Here is a 16667-nt window from a genome sequence, read left to right on the forward strand (position 1 = left end):
CTATACTAATGATATGTTGACTGACAAAAGCAATTGACAGATAATTTCGAACAGTTACGTACCATTTACATAAAGTATACACCTATATCACTAAACATATTTACATGTTTAAGAGATGCTCCCAAATACATTTTCACCAATAGGGTAATGACGGTTGTAATTTCATAGTTCTTTTAAATCTAAGTCCTGATGGCAAGTCAAGCCACCAGCTCACTCCATGGGCTCTGCTCCCATAAGTTTCAGTCTTGCAAACCCACAGGGGGCTCTCTCCTGGCCTATCGGGCTGCTCTGAGTCGGAATCTAGATGACGCAGAAAGTTTGGGTGTCTGTTTTCTTTAAACAGTTTTCTTGAAGTAGTATTTAAGTTGAATTTTAATGGGTCATTTTACAACAATTTAAAAAGCCCAAACCACAAACCTATCTGGGTTAGGAGCGGACAGCTATCTCACAGCAAGAAAACTTTCATTAACCTTTCAAGTATGTTGCATTTTGCGAAATATAACAAGAAATTGCAAAATTAAGTGGTAAAATGAACCCAGTCCACTCTTGTGATTATTCTTATCTTCCAGTTGGATCTAGTATTGATCAAAACACCTTTATTTAATTTTCCCCTTATTTAATTCATTTTTATATTCTGGTTACTATGTACTTGGTAGAATAATTTATTTCCATTTCATTTGTTTAATGAAGCAATGAACACATATTTTCCTGCTACTCTTTTGATTTAAACTGAAAAAGAAAAAGTGTCTTCAAATAAGTTTAACATCATTCTTATATGATACTCTTTGATATTGGGGCATTCATAGAAGACTATCGAGGATATAATGTTAAATATCTACCATCCATAAAATTAGCTGGATTATCTTAAACTAGTCACAACAACTTGCTCTCACCTCAAATGTTCTCACTAATGTATGGGGCTCTCTGGTGTATACGGAGAAAATTACATGAAAGTACTTTTCATACTTACAAACTACATACTAACTAATATTAGTACTATGAAAGGCATCATCTACTATTTTTTATATACATCAGTATGTGTGCCTTATTTATAAGCCAACAAGTTTCTCAGGAAGAACTAACATTCTAATGCCAAGAGGCTTAAAAACTGTTTTCCTTCTGATTCAAGAAACGCTTTAAGTACATTGAGAATGGCTATCTAAGTGCTAGCTTCACCTTTTTAGCAATCCAAGCTACAGCACATGCTAAGTAGCCCCGATTCACAATATAAATGGGATCGTCTTTCTCAGATGTTTAATATAAAACCAGGTTTTAAAAATATCCTAATCATGACACCCTAGTTGCTGAATGAACCGGCGATGCCCATCTAAATTCTCTGGCTGGTCAGAAAACTTGTTGAGTTTCCCACCTTTGAGTACATGAGACAGAACAGGCTTCTACAGCAGCGGTTCTCAACCTGTGGGTTGCGACCCCTTTGGGGGATCAAAGGACCCTTTCACAGGGTCGCCCGATTCAAAACAGTAGCAAAATTACAGTTATGAAGTAGCAACGAAAGTAATTTTATTGTTGGGGGGGGGTCATCACAACATGAGGAACTGTATTAAAGGGTCATGGAATCAGGAAGGTTGAGAACTGCTGTTTTACAGGAAAATGTCAGAGAATCTGGGAATCATTCCAGAGTATCTAGTACTAACTCCAAAAAGGCAAAGATAACAGTCCAAATATGTGGAGCAGCTTTTAACTAACAGAAATGTAAATATTTATATTTGAAGGTAGCAAAAGTAATAGCACCTACAAAATAACACACCCTGCAATACAAATAAGCACAGCATTGCAATTCTCTTGTACTTTATGAATGCTTTTTAAGACGTAAAATTTCCTCAAAAGTGGCTTAGTTATGTACATACGGCATTTTATAACCACATTAATGGTTATCTATTTGCTAATTATTTGTTAATAAGTAATAACTTGCAGATTATATAAGACCCAAGCTAAACCAAAACTGAGAATAGCTCTAATTGCTATATCAGAAACCAAACCTATCCTACCATTCCAACTCACACTGACCCTATGCAATGCTCTCAAGACCATAAATATTTATAGTAGCCTCAATCTCTATAAGAGCAAAACTCTCTACCGGAGCTAACAGCTTGATCGTTCTCCCACAGAGTAGTTGGTGGGTTTGAAACACCAACCTTGCATTTAGCAGCCCCAACGCCTAGCCCACCAGGGCTCCTTACAATAGTAAACCATGAAATTTCATTTGTAACTATGGTGAAACATTCATCAAATTTTAAAATGCCTGATTGTTAAATTGAAGTACACAATTTCTTAGACTTAACTGGAAAACACAATCAAAACACTTCTGAAAACGAAATTTCCCTAACTATATAAACTAATTTAACAAAACACAAAACTTACAACTGATAGCAAGCAATTTATAACTTTATTCATTTTTAATGTAAATATGTGTTCTGCTGCAGAAATACTTAAGTACTTGATTACAGGTTGTTGGTCTGCTTGCTGGGGCTACTAACATATGGTACTACAAAATTATATGAACACCCTATTACCTTTCCAGAATCCAAAAATGCCCCAACTGAAAATCATACATGGCTCTGAAGTATTCAGATAAATGATTGTGGACCTGAAAACAAATTGACTCATGCTAGAACATTTCTCTACTAAATGAACATTTCTCTACTAAATAATACAACAAAATAGAGTATTTATAATTTCAAATAAACCTACCAAACAGATTCCATGAATTGTGGATACAGAGTTTTGTAGTCGTTGTCAAAGTCAATCCACCGGCCAAGTCTGGTTATAGTAGACTTTAAAAATACAAATATTAAAAAAAAGAAAAAAAAATACAAATATTAGAATGTTATCATGCAACGGTATTTATTGTGCCAAGTTTATTTTCTACTTCTAATACCAACACATGATTATTTCAGGAAACAGAATAATCAATGGTTCAAGTACATTTACTTTTGAAAATACACTATATAGATGAAGGACAAGTTTTCTTGGCATTCTTTAAATGCAGATGATGCTATACTACTCGGTTGGGTTTCCAAGATTACAAATCTTTATAGTCTTGGGAGGAGTAGACAGCCTCATCTTCCTCCCCTGGAGAAACTGGTGGGTTGGATCTATCAACACTGCGCGTAGGGGCTAAAATATAGCCAAGAGCACCACCACAAGGTTCACTGTTGCTGATAAGAACCACCTATCGATGTAAACCATATCGACATAGTGAGAAATGTCCACAGAACACTTTCTTACACAGGGGAAATTGTAATGAAGGAGAAACCAAATAGTCACTCTGCGAAGCAAACTAAGTAAACATTACCAGAGACTATCAACATGCCTTGTGAGAGGATACACTGAGAAAGGGGCAACACCACACCAGAAGCATTCTTGCCAAAAATGCAAACCTTAAACTGAGTCATGAAGAAACATCAAACATGGAGGAACATTTTATAAACTGACTGGTTTGTACTCTTCAAAGGAATTAAGTTATGAAGACACACTGAGGAACATTAGGGATTAGAAGAGCGTACGGACAAAAGACAAGGAATTGTGATACCTGATCACGAGCCCTTGCTATCAACTCCTCTTTTATCGCTCCCTCCCCACCCCCTACCCTCATGAACCCTTGATAAATTACGAATGATTATTATTTTCTACCTTCAGGAGTCTTAAAAAAAGTAACCACTAACTACCAAAGTAAACCAGTATTTTGAAAGTGCTTCTCTTGGTTTTTATTATTTCCAGCAGAATGTGAAGAAGCTGTTTCTTTTAAAATATTAACCAACATCAAAAAATTTAAATGTACACAACAAACTACGGATAGCCTAAGAATATTGGGAGTTCCAGAACATACTTCATTGTGCTCACACCTGGATCAAGGGGCAGGTGTGCCAATGAAACACGGGAACACTTCATGGCTAAAATCAGCTAAAGTCAGGGCTATATTCCACAATTGTACTTACTCACCCTGCATGCTGGGCAAACATTCAGAGAAATCGGCCTGTATGAAGAATGTGGCATCAGGAATGGAGGAGGCCTTATTAACAACCACTGATATACAGAGGAAACAATGTTGCTTGCTGAAAATGAGGACTTCAGCACTCACTGATAATGATCAAGTATTGCAACCTTTAGTAAGGATGTCAGCTCAATGCGAAGAAAACAAATCCTCACAACTGGACCAACAGGGAACATCATGATAAATGGAGGAAAGACTGGAGTTGTCAAAGATTTCCTCTTGTTTGGATCCATAGTCAATGCTCATGAAAGAAGCAGTCAAGAGATCAAGGAAGCATTCCATTAGGTAAATCTGCTTCACAAGATCTCTTTAAAGTATCGGGAAACAAGGATGCTACGTTGAGGAAAAAGGTGCATCATTTACTTGTGAAAGTTGGACATAAGGAAGATCAAAGAAGAATCATAAATCATGCTGGAAAAGAATACTGAAAGCATATGGGCTGCAAGAACAACAAATACATCTGTCTCAGAAGTGCACCCAGAATGCTCCTTAGAGGCACGGCTGGCGTGAATTTCTCTCACATACTGTGGACGTGTTGCCAGGAGAGACCAGCTCCTCGTTAACACCATCATACTTGAGAAAAGTGGAAGGTCAGTGAAAAGGACCCTCAACCAGACAGCTGCAACAAGAGGCTCAAACATGAGAATGCCCTGGATTCCCTGTGTTTCCAGTTTCTATCTGTACCAGTGTACATCCTCCGGTCCAGGCGGATTTGTCAGATAGAATTGGGATCATGATACTGGAGGGGTAGGAAGCATTCAAGAACTAGAAGAAAATTGTATGTTTCATCATTGCTACACTGCACCGACTGGCTCGTCTTCTCCCCATGACCATTCTGCAAGGGGTTGTCCAATTGCCCACAGATGGGCCCTGGGTCCCCACTCTGCACTCCCCCTTATTCACAATGCTATCATTTTTTTTTTGGTCTTTGATGCCTGATACCTGAACGTGACAGTTAGCGGCATAGTAAAAAACAAGCATAAAATATAATGATTTTCTTGAAATTTTTACAATGTCAAGTTTGGAGAACACTTCAGGCTTTGCTGGTTCCAACTGCCCACTGAGCTCCTTTAATAGATACTCCTGAGAAGCAGCTGGTTGTAGGTTCTTAATACTTTGTTCATTTACACTTAAATTTAAAATAAAGCCAAAGTAAAACAATGGAAATATACAGAAATATTTGTTCTTACTTACATGACTCAATTATATCAATACATATAAACTTAACTTAGGCAAACTATCCATTTGTATTCATTTTACTGTTTATGTTAGAGTAATAATTATTTCTCTTCTACATATACTTTTCTGGACCAAAATGAAATATTTATCTAGGGTTAAGATGGGAGAGAGAGAAATGACTGAGATGAAGGTCTTTACTGAAATATCAATAAGTTGTCAAAATCAAAAAATAAAAAGGAGACTAGACTATATTATACTAATCAGTATAATATACTAATCAATATAATATAGATCGATCCCCTATTTGTATCGGTAGGTAAGATGTGAGGGAAATTTTGTCAAAATGAAAAGACACACACACAAAAAATAAATAAAAGAAGTGAAAAGACACTAGACAAAGACCTTAAGAATGATTGAGGACCTGGTGGTGTCTGACTTGATCAAGAGGGTAACCGCATGAACACTGTAAGAATACTATCATTGGCAGAATAGCGTACAGTAGAATAGAGGAGAACTGATGAGCTGGAGATGTGGGGAAGGGCAGGCATCCTTCACCTCAGACAGACTAATCTAACACAACAGATAGAATCTGAAAGCCAGAGAAAAAAGGGGGAGCTGAGGATCTTTGTTCTAAAGTCCCTAAAAATGCGAGGGCTAGAGATCTGTGTCAGTTCTTTGACACTTCCAAAAGGAACAGGAAGGTTCAAGATAAGAAAAGATAAGAACAACACAGGAGTCAAATTACTATTACAAGAATGGGTCTAAATGGCAATTTTCTTTTTTTAATATCCGGATTTTTGAATTGTAATATTCAAGCTAAGCTGCTTTCTAGGAAAATCTGAATCCTCTCATATCCTCTGACTAGGTATATGATTAAAAAGTGAAAGCCAAAGAAGCAGAGAAATCAGTTAAAACTGAAACAGAGTTTTAAGAGGAAGCCAAAGACCAGTTCTTTGATAAACACTTGGTTACAGAGAGTTAATTCCCTTGTACCATGCCTCACAAAGGAATAAAAATCCTGTCAGTTATTATTTAGAAACTGAAATTTTTATTCATTTCCTGGAAATAACAAAACTCCACATACCCTCCACTCAGTAGAATACCTCATCACAATTGCACGGCACTGATTGTTATACTCCACAATTCCCATCTTAGCCACATCTTCTGGTCCTCGGATTCCTAGTGTCTTGTCAATTTCATATTCCTGAAATGTGATAAATCTGTTAACATCCTTGCCTAACTAAATGATTACAACTGTACAATTCTAGACATTAAAACAGACCTAAAAAGTCAGTTCTCAGGAAATGGCATATAAGTGATATCTTTATAAAAATAAAAGTCTGTCATATACTCAAAATCCATTATATTTTCAAATGTAAAATCTAGTGCTTTAAAAAACAAAACAAAAACCACAACACTATAAGGCTACAGAGTGAAACATACCACAGGTAAGCCATGACAATCCCATCCAAACCTTCTGTCAACATGAAATCCACTCTGATGAGCGTATCTTGTAACTATGTCTTTAATTGTCCCTGCCAGTATATGTCCATAGTGAGGCAATCCAGTTGCAAAAGGAGGTCCATCATAAAAGGTAAATCTAAAACAGATCATAAAAATTCATTACATTAAGTCACTTTAAAGCAAGAAAGATATAGGAAATCATTTTTCTACGGATAGCTAAGGTCACAATGGAATCAGAAAATGGCAAGAAGTTCTTAAAAACTAAGTATATGGTAAGGGTCTACACCAGGGATGCTCAACATGTTGATCGCAATCTACTAGTCGATTGCAAATGTAGTGTGGGTAGATCGCATGGCATTAAAAAAATAGACGGAAGCCTATCCTCAATGCCGTCACTTAACTGATATACAGCACAGCCAATCAGATGCAAGCTTACGTGTCTAACGCATGCGCAAACAACTGCGCTAAGTGCCGCAAAACTGACAAGCTAAGTTGTAGCCAATTTTTAGAACTTGCTTTTATTTTTTGTCCTTAAATGTAAGAAAGGGTATTAAAATGAGTGGGGGAGCTGGACCAAGTAAGAAGACAGAAACGTATCACTTTCATACGGAATGGGAGATTTTGACACTAGAAGCCGACATTCAGCTTAAGTCCAGAGCGCATGAACAGTTCTGGAACTTACTCGCAGAGGGAGTGCCACACATGAGAACATGTGCTCCCTCCTTGACGGCATGATTCGGCTCTACTTATTTATGTGAGTCAGCCTTTCCCACATAAAGGTCATTAAGTCCAAGTACCGTTCCACCACGACTGAGGATCATTTGGAAGTGTGCTGCTGTCACCCCTACTGTCCGACTATGCATCCCTGGATCAGTCCATTCAGTGCAAGTCATCAGACTACACTCAGGTAATGACCAAAAATGTACATAGTTAATTGTGTTGTACAAAAATGGACTCATGCGGTTATGCAAGGTACATAAACATATATTATACATATAAAGAATTCTCAATGCATTTATGAATAAATGTAATATATAAATACATATTTAGCATTTTTGCGGTTGGTAGATCATTTCGACTTGGTCATTTTATAAGTAGCTAGCACGCTGAAAAAGTGTGAGCACCCCTGGTCTAAACAGAAGCAGTGATAACAAAGTTGTAGAGAAAGAGGGTAATATCCAAACTATGGCCTATTAAAGAAACTGAACCTACCACTAACTTAGAACTAATTCCCTTGGCATATACTGCTGGTACCCATTAATAGGGCTATAAAACTCTGGGAATACAAAAACGAGTAAAGAGATTTTTTTTTTGGGCCATAGAAATCTGCTTACCGTGGTCTATGTTTTGACTGCTTTAAGCTTTCCTGAAAACAATTAAATTTGGACCAAAATTCCAAGATTTTCTCCTCTTCAGCAGGAAAACTGATGTTTTCTGGAACTTGGTGAACCATTTTGCTGTAAGAAAAATCAAATGCATTGTTTTCAGGAGATGTCAGGAATAACACATACATAGTGCTATGTATACTACATAGTTTTAAAAATTACTGCTTGTGTTAGTCGGGGTTGACTAGAGAAAGAAATTCATAGCTACTCATAGTGTATAAGAGAGAGCTTTATATAAAAAGCAATTGTACATTAAGAAAATTTCCCAGCTGCAAAAGTCACATAATCTGGTGTCAATTTGGAACTTGAGATGATTAAGAAAGAAGGGGTGGACTCTAGTCTGTCAATCAGGTCACAGACAATGAGGCCTTTGTGTGGGCATGGCCTTCCCCTGAGGATTCTGGGAATTCCTATATTTCCTCCTTGGAGGCAGGAGACCTCTCTGTGCTCACTGTCTTGGAGACGGCTCTACTGACAAGACACATGGCACTACACTGATAGACCCCATGCCCTGGGAACTGAAGGAGCCACATGGAGACCCTTGCCAGTGCTGAGATGCTTCCACCACCACTGGATCCATAATACTTTGCACCCACTGGCCTGTGATCTTCCTGCATTCGGTGTCATTGCATGTGTTTCATGAGTCTGAAGAGGACTTTATAGATTAGTAACGGGCATATGGGCTAATATCAGACTTAAGGACTTTATCTGGAGTGGAGTTGAGTCTTCTCAACTGCTCTTGTATATAAAGCTCTTTCCCTTACATATGAGTCTCCCTGGATTTGTTTCTCTAGTGTATTGGACTAACATACCAGCCCAGGGCAGATCAAGTACATAAGTCCGTTATTAGCCCATATGTCTGATACCAGTCTATAAATTCCTCTTCAAATTCACACAGCACATGCAATGATGCCAAACACAGGAAGATCACAGGCCAGTGGGTGGAAAGTCTTGTGGATCCAGTGGCAATCAAAGCATCTCAGTACTGGCGTGGGTCTCCAAGTGGCTCCTCCAGCTCCAGAGCTCTGGCTCCATCAGCATAGCTCCATGTCTCTAATCAGCAGGAAGACAAAGCAGAGATTGTGGGTCAGCATAGCTCCATGTCTCTAATCAGCAGGAAGACAAAGCAGAGATTGTGGGTCTGGCTTCCAGTGTGCTATTTATCTCCTTAGTGCCTCCAAATGAGGTCATCAAGCAGTGACCTGATTGACAGGATAAACTCCACCCCTTCACTTTTTAAAAATCACTTTATTGGGGGCTCGTACAACTCTTATCACAATCCATACATCCATCTACTGTGTCAAGCACATTTGTACATTTGTTGCCATCATCATTGTCAAAGCATTTTCTTTCTACTTAAGCCCTTTGTATCAGCTCATTTTCCCCCTTCTTCATGAACCCTTGATAATTTATACATTATTGTTTTTTTTCATATTGAGGTAAAGTTTATTGTGCCAACCTGGCTGATGAAAACATGTGGGGTTAATTGAAGGGTGGAGCAATAAATGGCTCGGTGAGCCTCACCTTTCGAGTTCTCGGGTCTCTTGTTTCTGATGGTTGGACCAGGGTACAGCTGCCTTAGCTGGGTTAGGTTAGCATGGCTCACTTCCTGTAAGACACCCCATATGGACCTACCCCGATGCAGCCCTGGGTGTTGGAGCAGCTGTGTGGAGACCCCTGCCAGACGCTGAGATGCTTATACATTCACTGATTTGGCTTTCCTCCTGCAGTCAGAGTCACTGTGTGTTTTGTGAGATGGAGGAGGACTTTATGGATTGGTGTCAGACATATGGGCTAATGTTGGACTTGTGAGCTTGGGCAGCACTGGGTTGGGATGTATTCTTGATGTGCATTTAAACTTCAAATAAAAATCTCTCTGATACATGAGTTCCTGTGGATTTTTTCTCTAATGTACCCAGACTAACATACATATCTTACACTGTCCAATGTGTTCCTTCACCCACTTCTCTGTTGTCCGTCCTCTGGGGGAGGGGTTATATGTAGATCATTGTGATCAGTTCCCTCTTTCCCCCCCAATTCCCCCTTACTTTCCTTGTATCACTACTATCATTATTGGTCCTGAGGGGTTTATCTGTCCTGGTGGATTCCCTGTGTTTCCAGTTCTTATCTGTACCAGTGTACATCCTCTCGTGTAGCAGGATTTGTAAGGTAGAATTGCCACACCTTCACTTTTAATAGTCTCAAATTGACAACAGATTATGTGATTTCCTCACAGCTCTACTTAAATAAAATCTACAAAGTATTTTAAAGTATAGAATTAAAATGGTTTTGCATATTCACAAAATTGTGAAATCATAATCAATTCCAGAATATTTCATTACTCATCTAGCCCCATTAAAAAACAAACTATTAAGTCACTCTTTATTTCTTTTATGCCCCTATAGATTTGCCTATTCTAGATATTTCATATAAAAGAAATCATATATAGTCTTTGTGACTGACTTCTTTCACTACTCATTTTTCCACGGGTTCAGTTATGATGTAACATGTATTAGTATTTAGTACTTTCTATGGCTTTTATTACTTTTTATCGGTTAACAAACATATGGTTTGTTTTCACATCTTGGCCATTATGACTAACACTGTGAACAGTGAAGTATAATGTTTTCCCATACATATGTTTTCATTTCACCTGGAAATATACCTAAAGTGAAGTTGCTGGCTAACATGAAAAGCATGTGTTTAACTTTGGAAACTGCCTAAGTGGCTATCCCATACTATTTCCCCCCAAAGTAATAGCAGGGGTGGGAGGAGGCGTTCCAATTTCTCTACAGCATAAGTAAACATTTTCCTTTTTTAAAAAAAGCTATCCTAATGGGTGTGAAATTCTATCAACAGGTTTTTGTTTTATTTATCTTTTATTAAGAGGTTTAAATAGTTGATTTTATAGACAATACAAAGCGTTAGATTATCTTTGGTTGTACAGTGTATCTTGGTAAGATCAGACTCCTCAGCGTGGTTGTGCTGGCAATGCCTGTTAACAATGAGTGTACTGCCATGACAAGGCAGCTAATGTGGTGGGCCAGATACTTGAGGGCCTGGGAGTTAAGGAATTTAAGGCTGAAGTTCCTCAGGAAGCAGCTGTGCTCAGGAAGGACCTTCATCTCCACAGAAATGGAATTCTGTGGGCCAGCTGGGAAAAGGGTCCCTCATTTACCTGGTGTGGATGCAAACTGCAGTCACGATTTGATTTCTTCAGGAATCTCATTTGGAAACTGATTGTTCCTGGGGATCTAGAGGCTAAAATCACGTGTTGCTGTCACACTGTTCACCTGACCACTTTGGCAGAGCGATGCTGCGAGGAGCCCCAGCTTCTAGAGCGGGGCCAGCGGACAGTCCCAACAGCCGCTCTTCCTCCAGCAGTGTGAGGCCTTCCCTGAAAGCCAGTCTCATTTCTGAACAAGATTGTACCCAGGCTTGCCAATGGCAGAAGGAAGCGTGCACAGGGCCAGCCACCTGACTGAAGTGTAAAACAAGGATGAGGCGGAGCAGGAGAGGGCTCAAAGCAGAAGAGGCGCGCAGGTAAGAGGAGGCAGTGCAGGCTGAGCCTGGGGCTCCAGGACTAGTTGTCAAGATGTAATGTACCCATTTCCTATGGCTTAGCAGTGCCTCCAGGGCAGCACAGGCCCAGTGAAGTGGTAAGTGCTCAGAGACTGACTCAGGAACAAAGGGCAACCATCTGGCCTGCAAACCTGTGACTGATGGCAGAGGATAATCGGAAAAGCAGGTGGAACCACGCAAGCTATCTCGTTATCTCCAGGTGGGTTGCAGCTGCTCCATCTCAAACCTCTGTAAGCCAGTGATAATCCCAGTGATCATCTGGTAACAGCGCAGAAGGGGTAAGTAGCAGCCCTTTCTCTTCCACAGCGCAGTGCAAGAGCATTTTTTTCTCTCTCATTCTTTTGCTGTGTCACCCCCAAGAAAAGTGTGAGCCAGGCCGGTTGGGCTTTGCAGAGTTGGAAAATGTGGCACAAGTACAGTAGGGCCTTTGCCAGCACTTGTCCATCCTGCAGGTGCTATTCTGGCCCACTTCATTCTGGCTGGTCGGGCAGGAGCTAAATAAGGCAGAAGTCTAGCAAGAGAAAGGCAAAGTCTAGCCACGAGAGAAAGCGGTCAGCTGTGTTCTCAAGGGACATGGTCAGGGATGGATCTGCCTGGCCTAGGTGATGAGCTGAGCCAGGTGCATGACCAAGGCCAAACATCAGGGTGTTCATGCAGTACTGGCCCTTCCAGCTGCAGACAAGGAATGAAAAGCAGAGGGGCTAGGACACCAGAAAGCTGTGAGTAAACATGGGCATCACAATGTTGAGGTGCTGGCAATGAGGAAGGAAAAGCTCAGGCATCAGGTTGGGTGAGGCAAAGACTTTGGTGACCGAACACACCATGAACCCACGCTTGGAAATGACAAGTTCTGTGTAGTAGCACATGGCTCAAAAAGCCTATGAGTAGCCTGGTGCACATCAGCAGATTCTCCACAACAATCGGCATCCATCTTTCCCAAACATTGCAGAGTTGCACCTCATTGCTCTGGGCCTGTTTTTCAGGCACATTATCTTCACTTCACAGTTAACCACCTCTCCAGTAAAAGTCTAAAAGATGCGTCCAGGGCCAGTTGCTAAAGGGGTGTTACCGGAAGTAGAACTTTTGCTGAAGGAAGGAGACGGAAGTCCATTTGAATGTGTCTGGGGAGGCTGGCAGCTTGGGCATGGGACAAGTCAGGTTGCTGAAGAAAGCATGTAGGCACTGTAAGGTTTATTGGGGCGCAATACAGAACCAAAGATCCAATTGGCAAAGTTTCATAAGCAGGCTTTATTGAGAAGCTTGCGGGCGGGTTCAGCAACTCAGGATACTGAGCTATTGAAGCTGCGCCGGGGAAAAAATCCTGGCAGCGTTTTTATGCCCACTGCTGGCAGGCACAGCTGGGGAGGATCATAGCTGGGGAGGATCTGCACACACAGGTGCTTCAAAGGGAGAAGGTCGTTAATCTTATCTATATGTCAAGGAAGGATGGAGTGACCATATCTTCAAAGAATGTCCTGGCTCTGGGGATGTTTGGTTCTCAGAACTTGCGGTTTTCAGTGAGGGGAGGGGAGGCCAGCGAGTGGTGAGTTCTGAGAGCTAAGGTGGAGGCGCCGAACTCAAAATGGAGTCCCTTGTGCCAAGACCAGGCAGGTACTTCAGCAGTGACCACACCATCAGTACTTGGTGCTCAGTAGGCATGAACGACTACTTTGGCCTGCAGGACCATCTCCAGTGAGTAGTGGCGATGGCACATTTCGATGAGTCTCGGCACTAGACCTCTTGGTAGGTAGGGTCTCCGCATTCACAGACATCTAGTGGGAGATGTGGCACTTCAAGAGGCTGGTGGAATAGAAACCATATGAGGCAAAGGGCATGGCAAGGGTCCTGGGTGCAGATGCTGAGATGGACCTCCCAGTATTAAAGAAGAGTTGGGGGATGGAGGAGTCACACTGTATTTTATGGACAGGAATGGCAGAATTAGGCATAGTCTAAAGTCCGTTAGGGGAGGGCTGTGGGGAAGGGTTTCGGAATTATGAGTCTCAAGGTGAAGAAAAACATGCACTTTTCAAATGGAATTAGGGCCAGATTGAGGCAGAGGCCCCTTGAGGGATGGTGGATATAAGGCCTTGTTCTGGTAAGAAAGGATGCTGAAGAAAACTCACTTCCCATTGGAGGACTTCACATGGTTAAAAGTACTCCTACTCCAGAAGGTAGGAGACAAGAAAGTTAAGCTGGTAGTCTTCAGTTTGCATTGTATGAACTGACTACATCATAGGGCCATAGAAACTCCATTGCAATGCAGTATGCGCCCAGGTCTGCAGAACCCTGTAGGCAACAGAGATTCCAGCCCAGAAGGAAGTCATCCCGACTGCCGAGAAGGTTCTCACTGCCACGGTTACAGCTCTCTCGCCGGCAAGTCCTCAATGACTTTAACTTGTCTTGGCATTAGGCCTGCCTCGCAGTGAAGCATATGCTATTCAGTAACGAGTTGCCACCCAAGTGATGGAACCATGTGACTGGTGTGTCAGAGTAGGGTCGTACTCCCAATGACGGATGTTCCAAATGCAGATGACCAAGCTTTTGTCTGAGGCACTGCTGGGTAGAGTGGAGGCTCCCACAGCAGACAACCAGGTTGCCTGAAAGGAGGGAAAGCCAAGGCGGGCTCCTGCAGAGTCTAAAATGGCCGCCTTAAGCGGCCACGTGACACCCACATCACAGGTTGAGGAAAAGACAGCGGTAAAAACGGTCTTTCTGAAGGCTAACACCCCTCAAAGGCTTCATTTTAAACTGTAGTAAACAAATATTCAAAAAATACAAGCCATCAAAATTTTCTACATAAACTAATCAGTGACATTAATGACACTCTTCAATTTATGCAACTATTCTAAGTACCAATTAATCGAAACTCATTGATGATCCTATGGTTCTAGGGTTTCTACTAAGGTCTTAAAAACACTTTGAGTGAATTTCCTGCTGGACCTACTCTTTAGGACTGAGAAGGCTGAGTGAGCGTCCCTTGAGCGTTTAGGTATTATTATTTCTGGGATGTCCTCATAGAGATTGAAATTTGTGACCATGATTAGAGCTGATCCAGATAAGACAAACATACAGTATCCCAGTTGCTGGAAGTGTCCTAAGGAACAATAAAAGGGGAAGATGGCGATGGAGTAACACATACCAGAGGGACTCCGCAGAATTCAGCCCAGGAGAGTTGCTTAGAGGGAAATTCAACACTGGCGGGGGGAGTGGAGAGGGAGGGAAAAAATGAGGTCCTGAAGCCAGGGGCTTGGGTGGGGAGCAAATGTTTTGAGGATGATGAGGGTAATGAATGTACAAATGTGCTTTACACAATTGATGTATGTATGGATGGTGATAAAAGAGTTGTATGAGCCCCTAATAAAATGATTGAAAAAAAAAAAGACCAATGGGAAAAAATAACACCTTGAGTTTGTTTTTATACATGGCATGAGTAATGGTTTAATTTCATTGTTTTGCAGGTGGGGATTCAATTTCGTAGCACCCTTTATTGAAAAGGCTACTCTTCCCCGCTATATGTATTTTTAGTCCTTATCAAAAATTAGGTGTGTCTGTACTTTGTTGTATTTCTGGATGCTCTGTTTTCTAATTCATCAGTCTATAAATATATCATTGTACCAACATCAGGCTGTTTTTATTATCATGGTTATAAAACAAGTTTTGAAATCATCAAAGAAAAGCCCTTCTCCACTTTGCTTTTCAAGAATGTTTTGTTTATACTGGGTTTTAATTTCCATATAAGGTAATTAGTTTACCCACTTCTTTTAAGAATTGTGTGCTGGGATGTGGACAGAAATTGTATTGAATTTACAGAGTGTTTGGTAATAGTGACATTTTCACTATATTAATATTCCTGTACACAAACATGGGGCATTCTTTGTGCCTTTGGATTTCTTGTACAAGTGGTTTACAGTTTTCTTTATGTAAATCTTGTTTGGTTAGATTTATTCTAAGTATTTCTGAAGAGTTGCTACAAATGGTATTGTTTCTATTATTTCCCTTTTAGAGTCCTCTTCTTTAATATACAAGAATGTAACGGATTTTTGTTTGCTGATCTCATAGCCTACTACACCTTGCTAGATCTTTCAATTAGGTGCCTAGTTTAGGTATGTTAGTACCTTTTTCCATATTCTGAAACATTTTATATAGAATTGGTGTTAACTCCTCTAAATGCTTAAATTCCATAGTAAAACCATTTGGTCTTCAAATGTTTTATGTTTTGAGTTTCTAATGATCAGATTTATTTCTTCTTGTGTAATAAGTCTGTTGAGGTTTTCCATGTCATTCTGGGTTAATTTAAGCAGGTAATGTAATTTTAGAAGTGGTCATTTTTTACAAGATTTTAAATTTTATTGTAATACAATTTTTCATAATGTATAATTACCATGATCATTTCAGTCGGTTCTGTTGTGACATTGCCCATTTCATCTCTTATTCATAATATTTGCAATTTCTCATTCGCTAGGTTTGACAGTAATCAATTTTGTTAATCCTTTCAAAAAAGCAATTTCACATCTTGTTGATTCTTTCTGTTGTGTGTTTGTGTTTTCTGATTCATCTATTTGTGCTATACTCTTTATTTTTCTTCTAGTGTCTGAGGGTTGGTTTGTTGGTGCTATTCTAATTGTGGTAGTTGATGTGTTTGGCTGTTTAATTCTTTCATTTTGATGTGTGCACTTATTGCAGTAAATTGTCTCTGAGTCCTGCTTTTGCAGTGTCCCAGAGATTTGGTCCGTTGTATTTTCTTACTCATTTGTCTTAGGTAAGTTTCTAATTGGGCTCTTTATTTCTGTAATTACTTGGTGTTTTTTTATGTATTGTTCAATTTCCATATAACTGACTTTTGAGGGTTGACAGTTCAATGGCTGAGTTCTAGTTTTCACATTTACTAATGCTTGATTTATGGCCTAACATGTTATCTAGTCTGGAGTATATTCCATGTGCACCAGAAAAAAGTGTATTACTGATTTTCTTGTTTGGTTATGTGTTCTTTGTATGTCTATGTGATCAAGCTGATTGTGTTGTTTAGTCCTTTTTATTTGTTG

General features: G+C 40.1%; 1 protein-coding gene across 2 annotated transcripts in view; it reads right to left on the reverse strand.

The window, feature by feature from the left end:
* Window positions 1–16667, reverse strand: part of IARS1 (isoleucyl-tRNA synthetase 1) — a 154125-nt gene that overhangs the window by 122239 nt on the left and 15219 nt on the right. For both annotated transcript variants that reach the window (XM_075549828.1, XM_075549827.1), the window contains exons 2-5: window positions 7993–8115; window positions 6638–6794; window positions 6279–6398; window positions 2713–2795 (exon numbers count right to left, since the gene is read on the reverse strand). In XM_075549828.1, coding sequence (XP_075405943.1) covers window positions 2713–2795; window positions 6279–6398; window positions 6638–6794; window positions 7993–8111 — 479 coding nt within the window. In that variant the 5' untranslated portion in view covers window positions 8112–8115. The remainder of the gene's footprint in view (window positions 1–2712; window positions 2796–6278; window positions 6399–6637; window positions 6795–7992; window positions 8116–16667) is intronic.

This window comes from Tenrec ecaudatus, chromosome 5 (genome assembly GCF_050624435.1).
Source record: "Tenrec ecaudatus isolate mTenEca1 chromosome 5, mTenEca1.hap1, whole genome shotgun sequence".
In the NCBI taxonomy this organism is placed as follows: domain Eukaryota; kingdom Metazoa; phylum Chordata; class Mammalia; order Afrosoricida; family Tenrecidae; genus Tenrec; species Tenrec ecaudatus.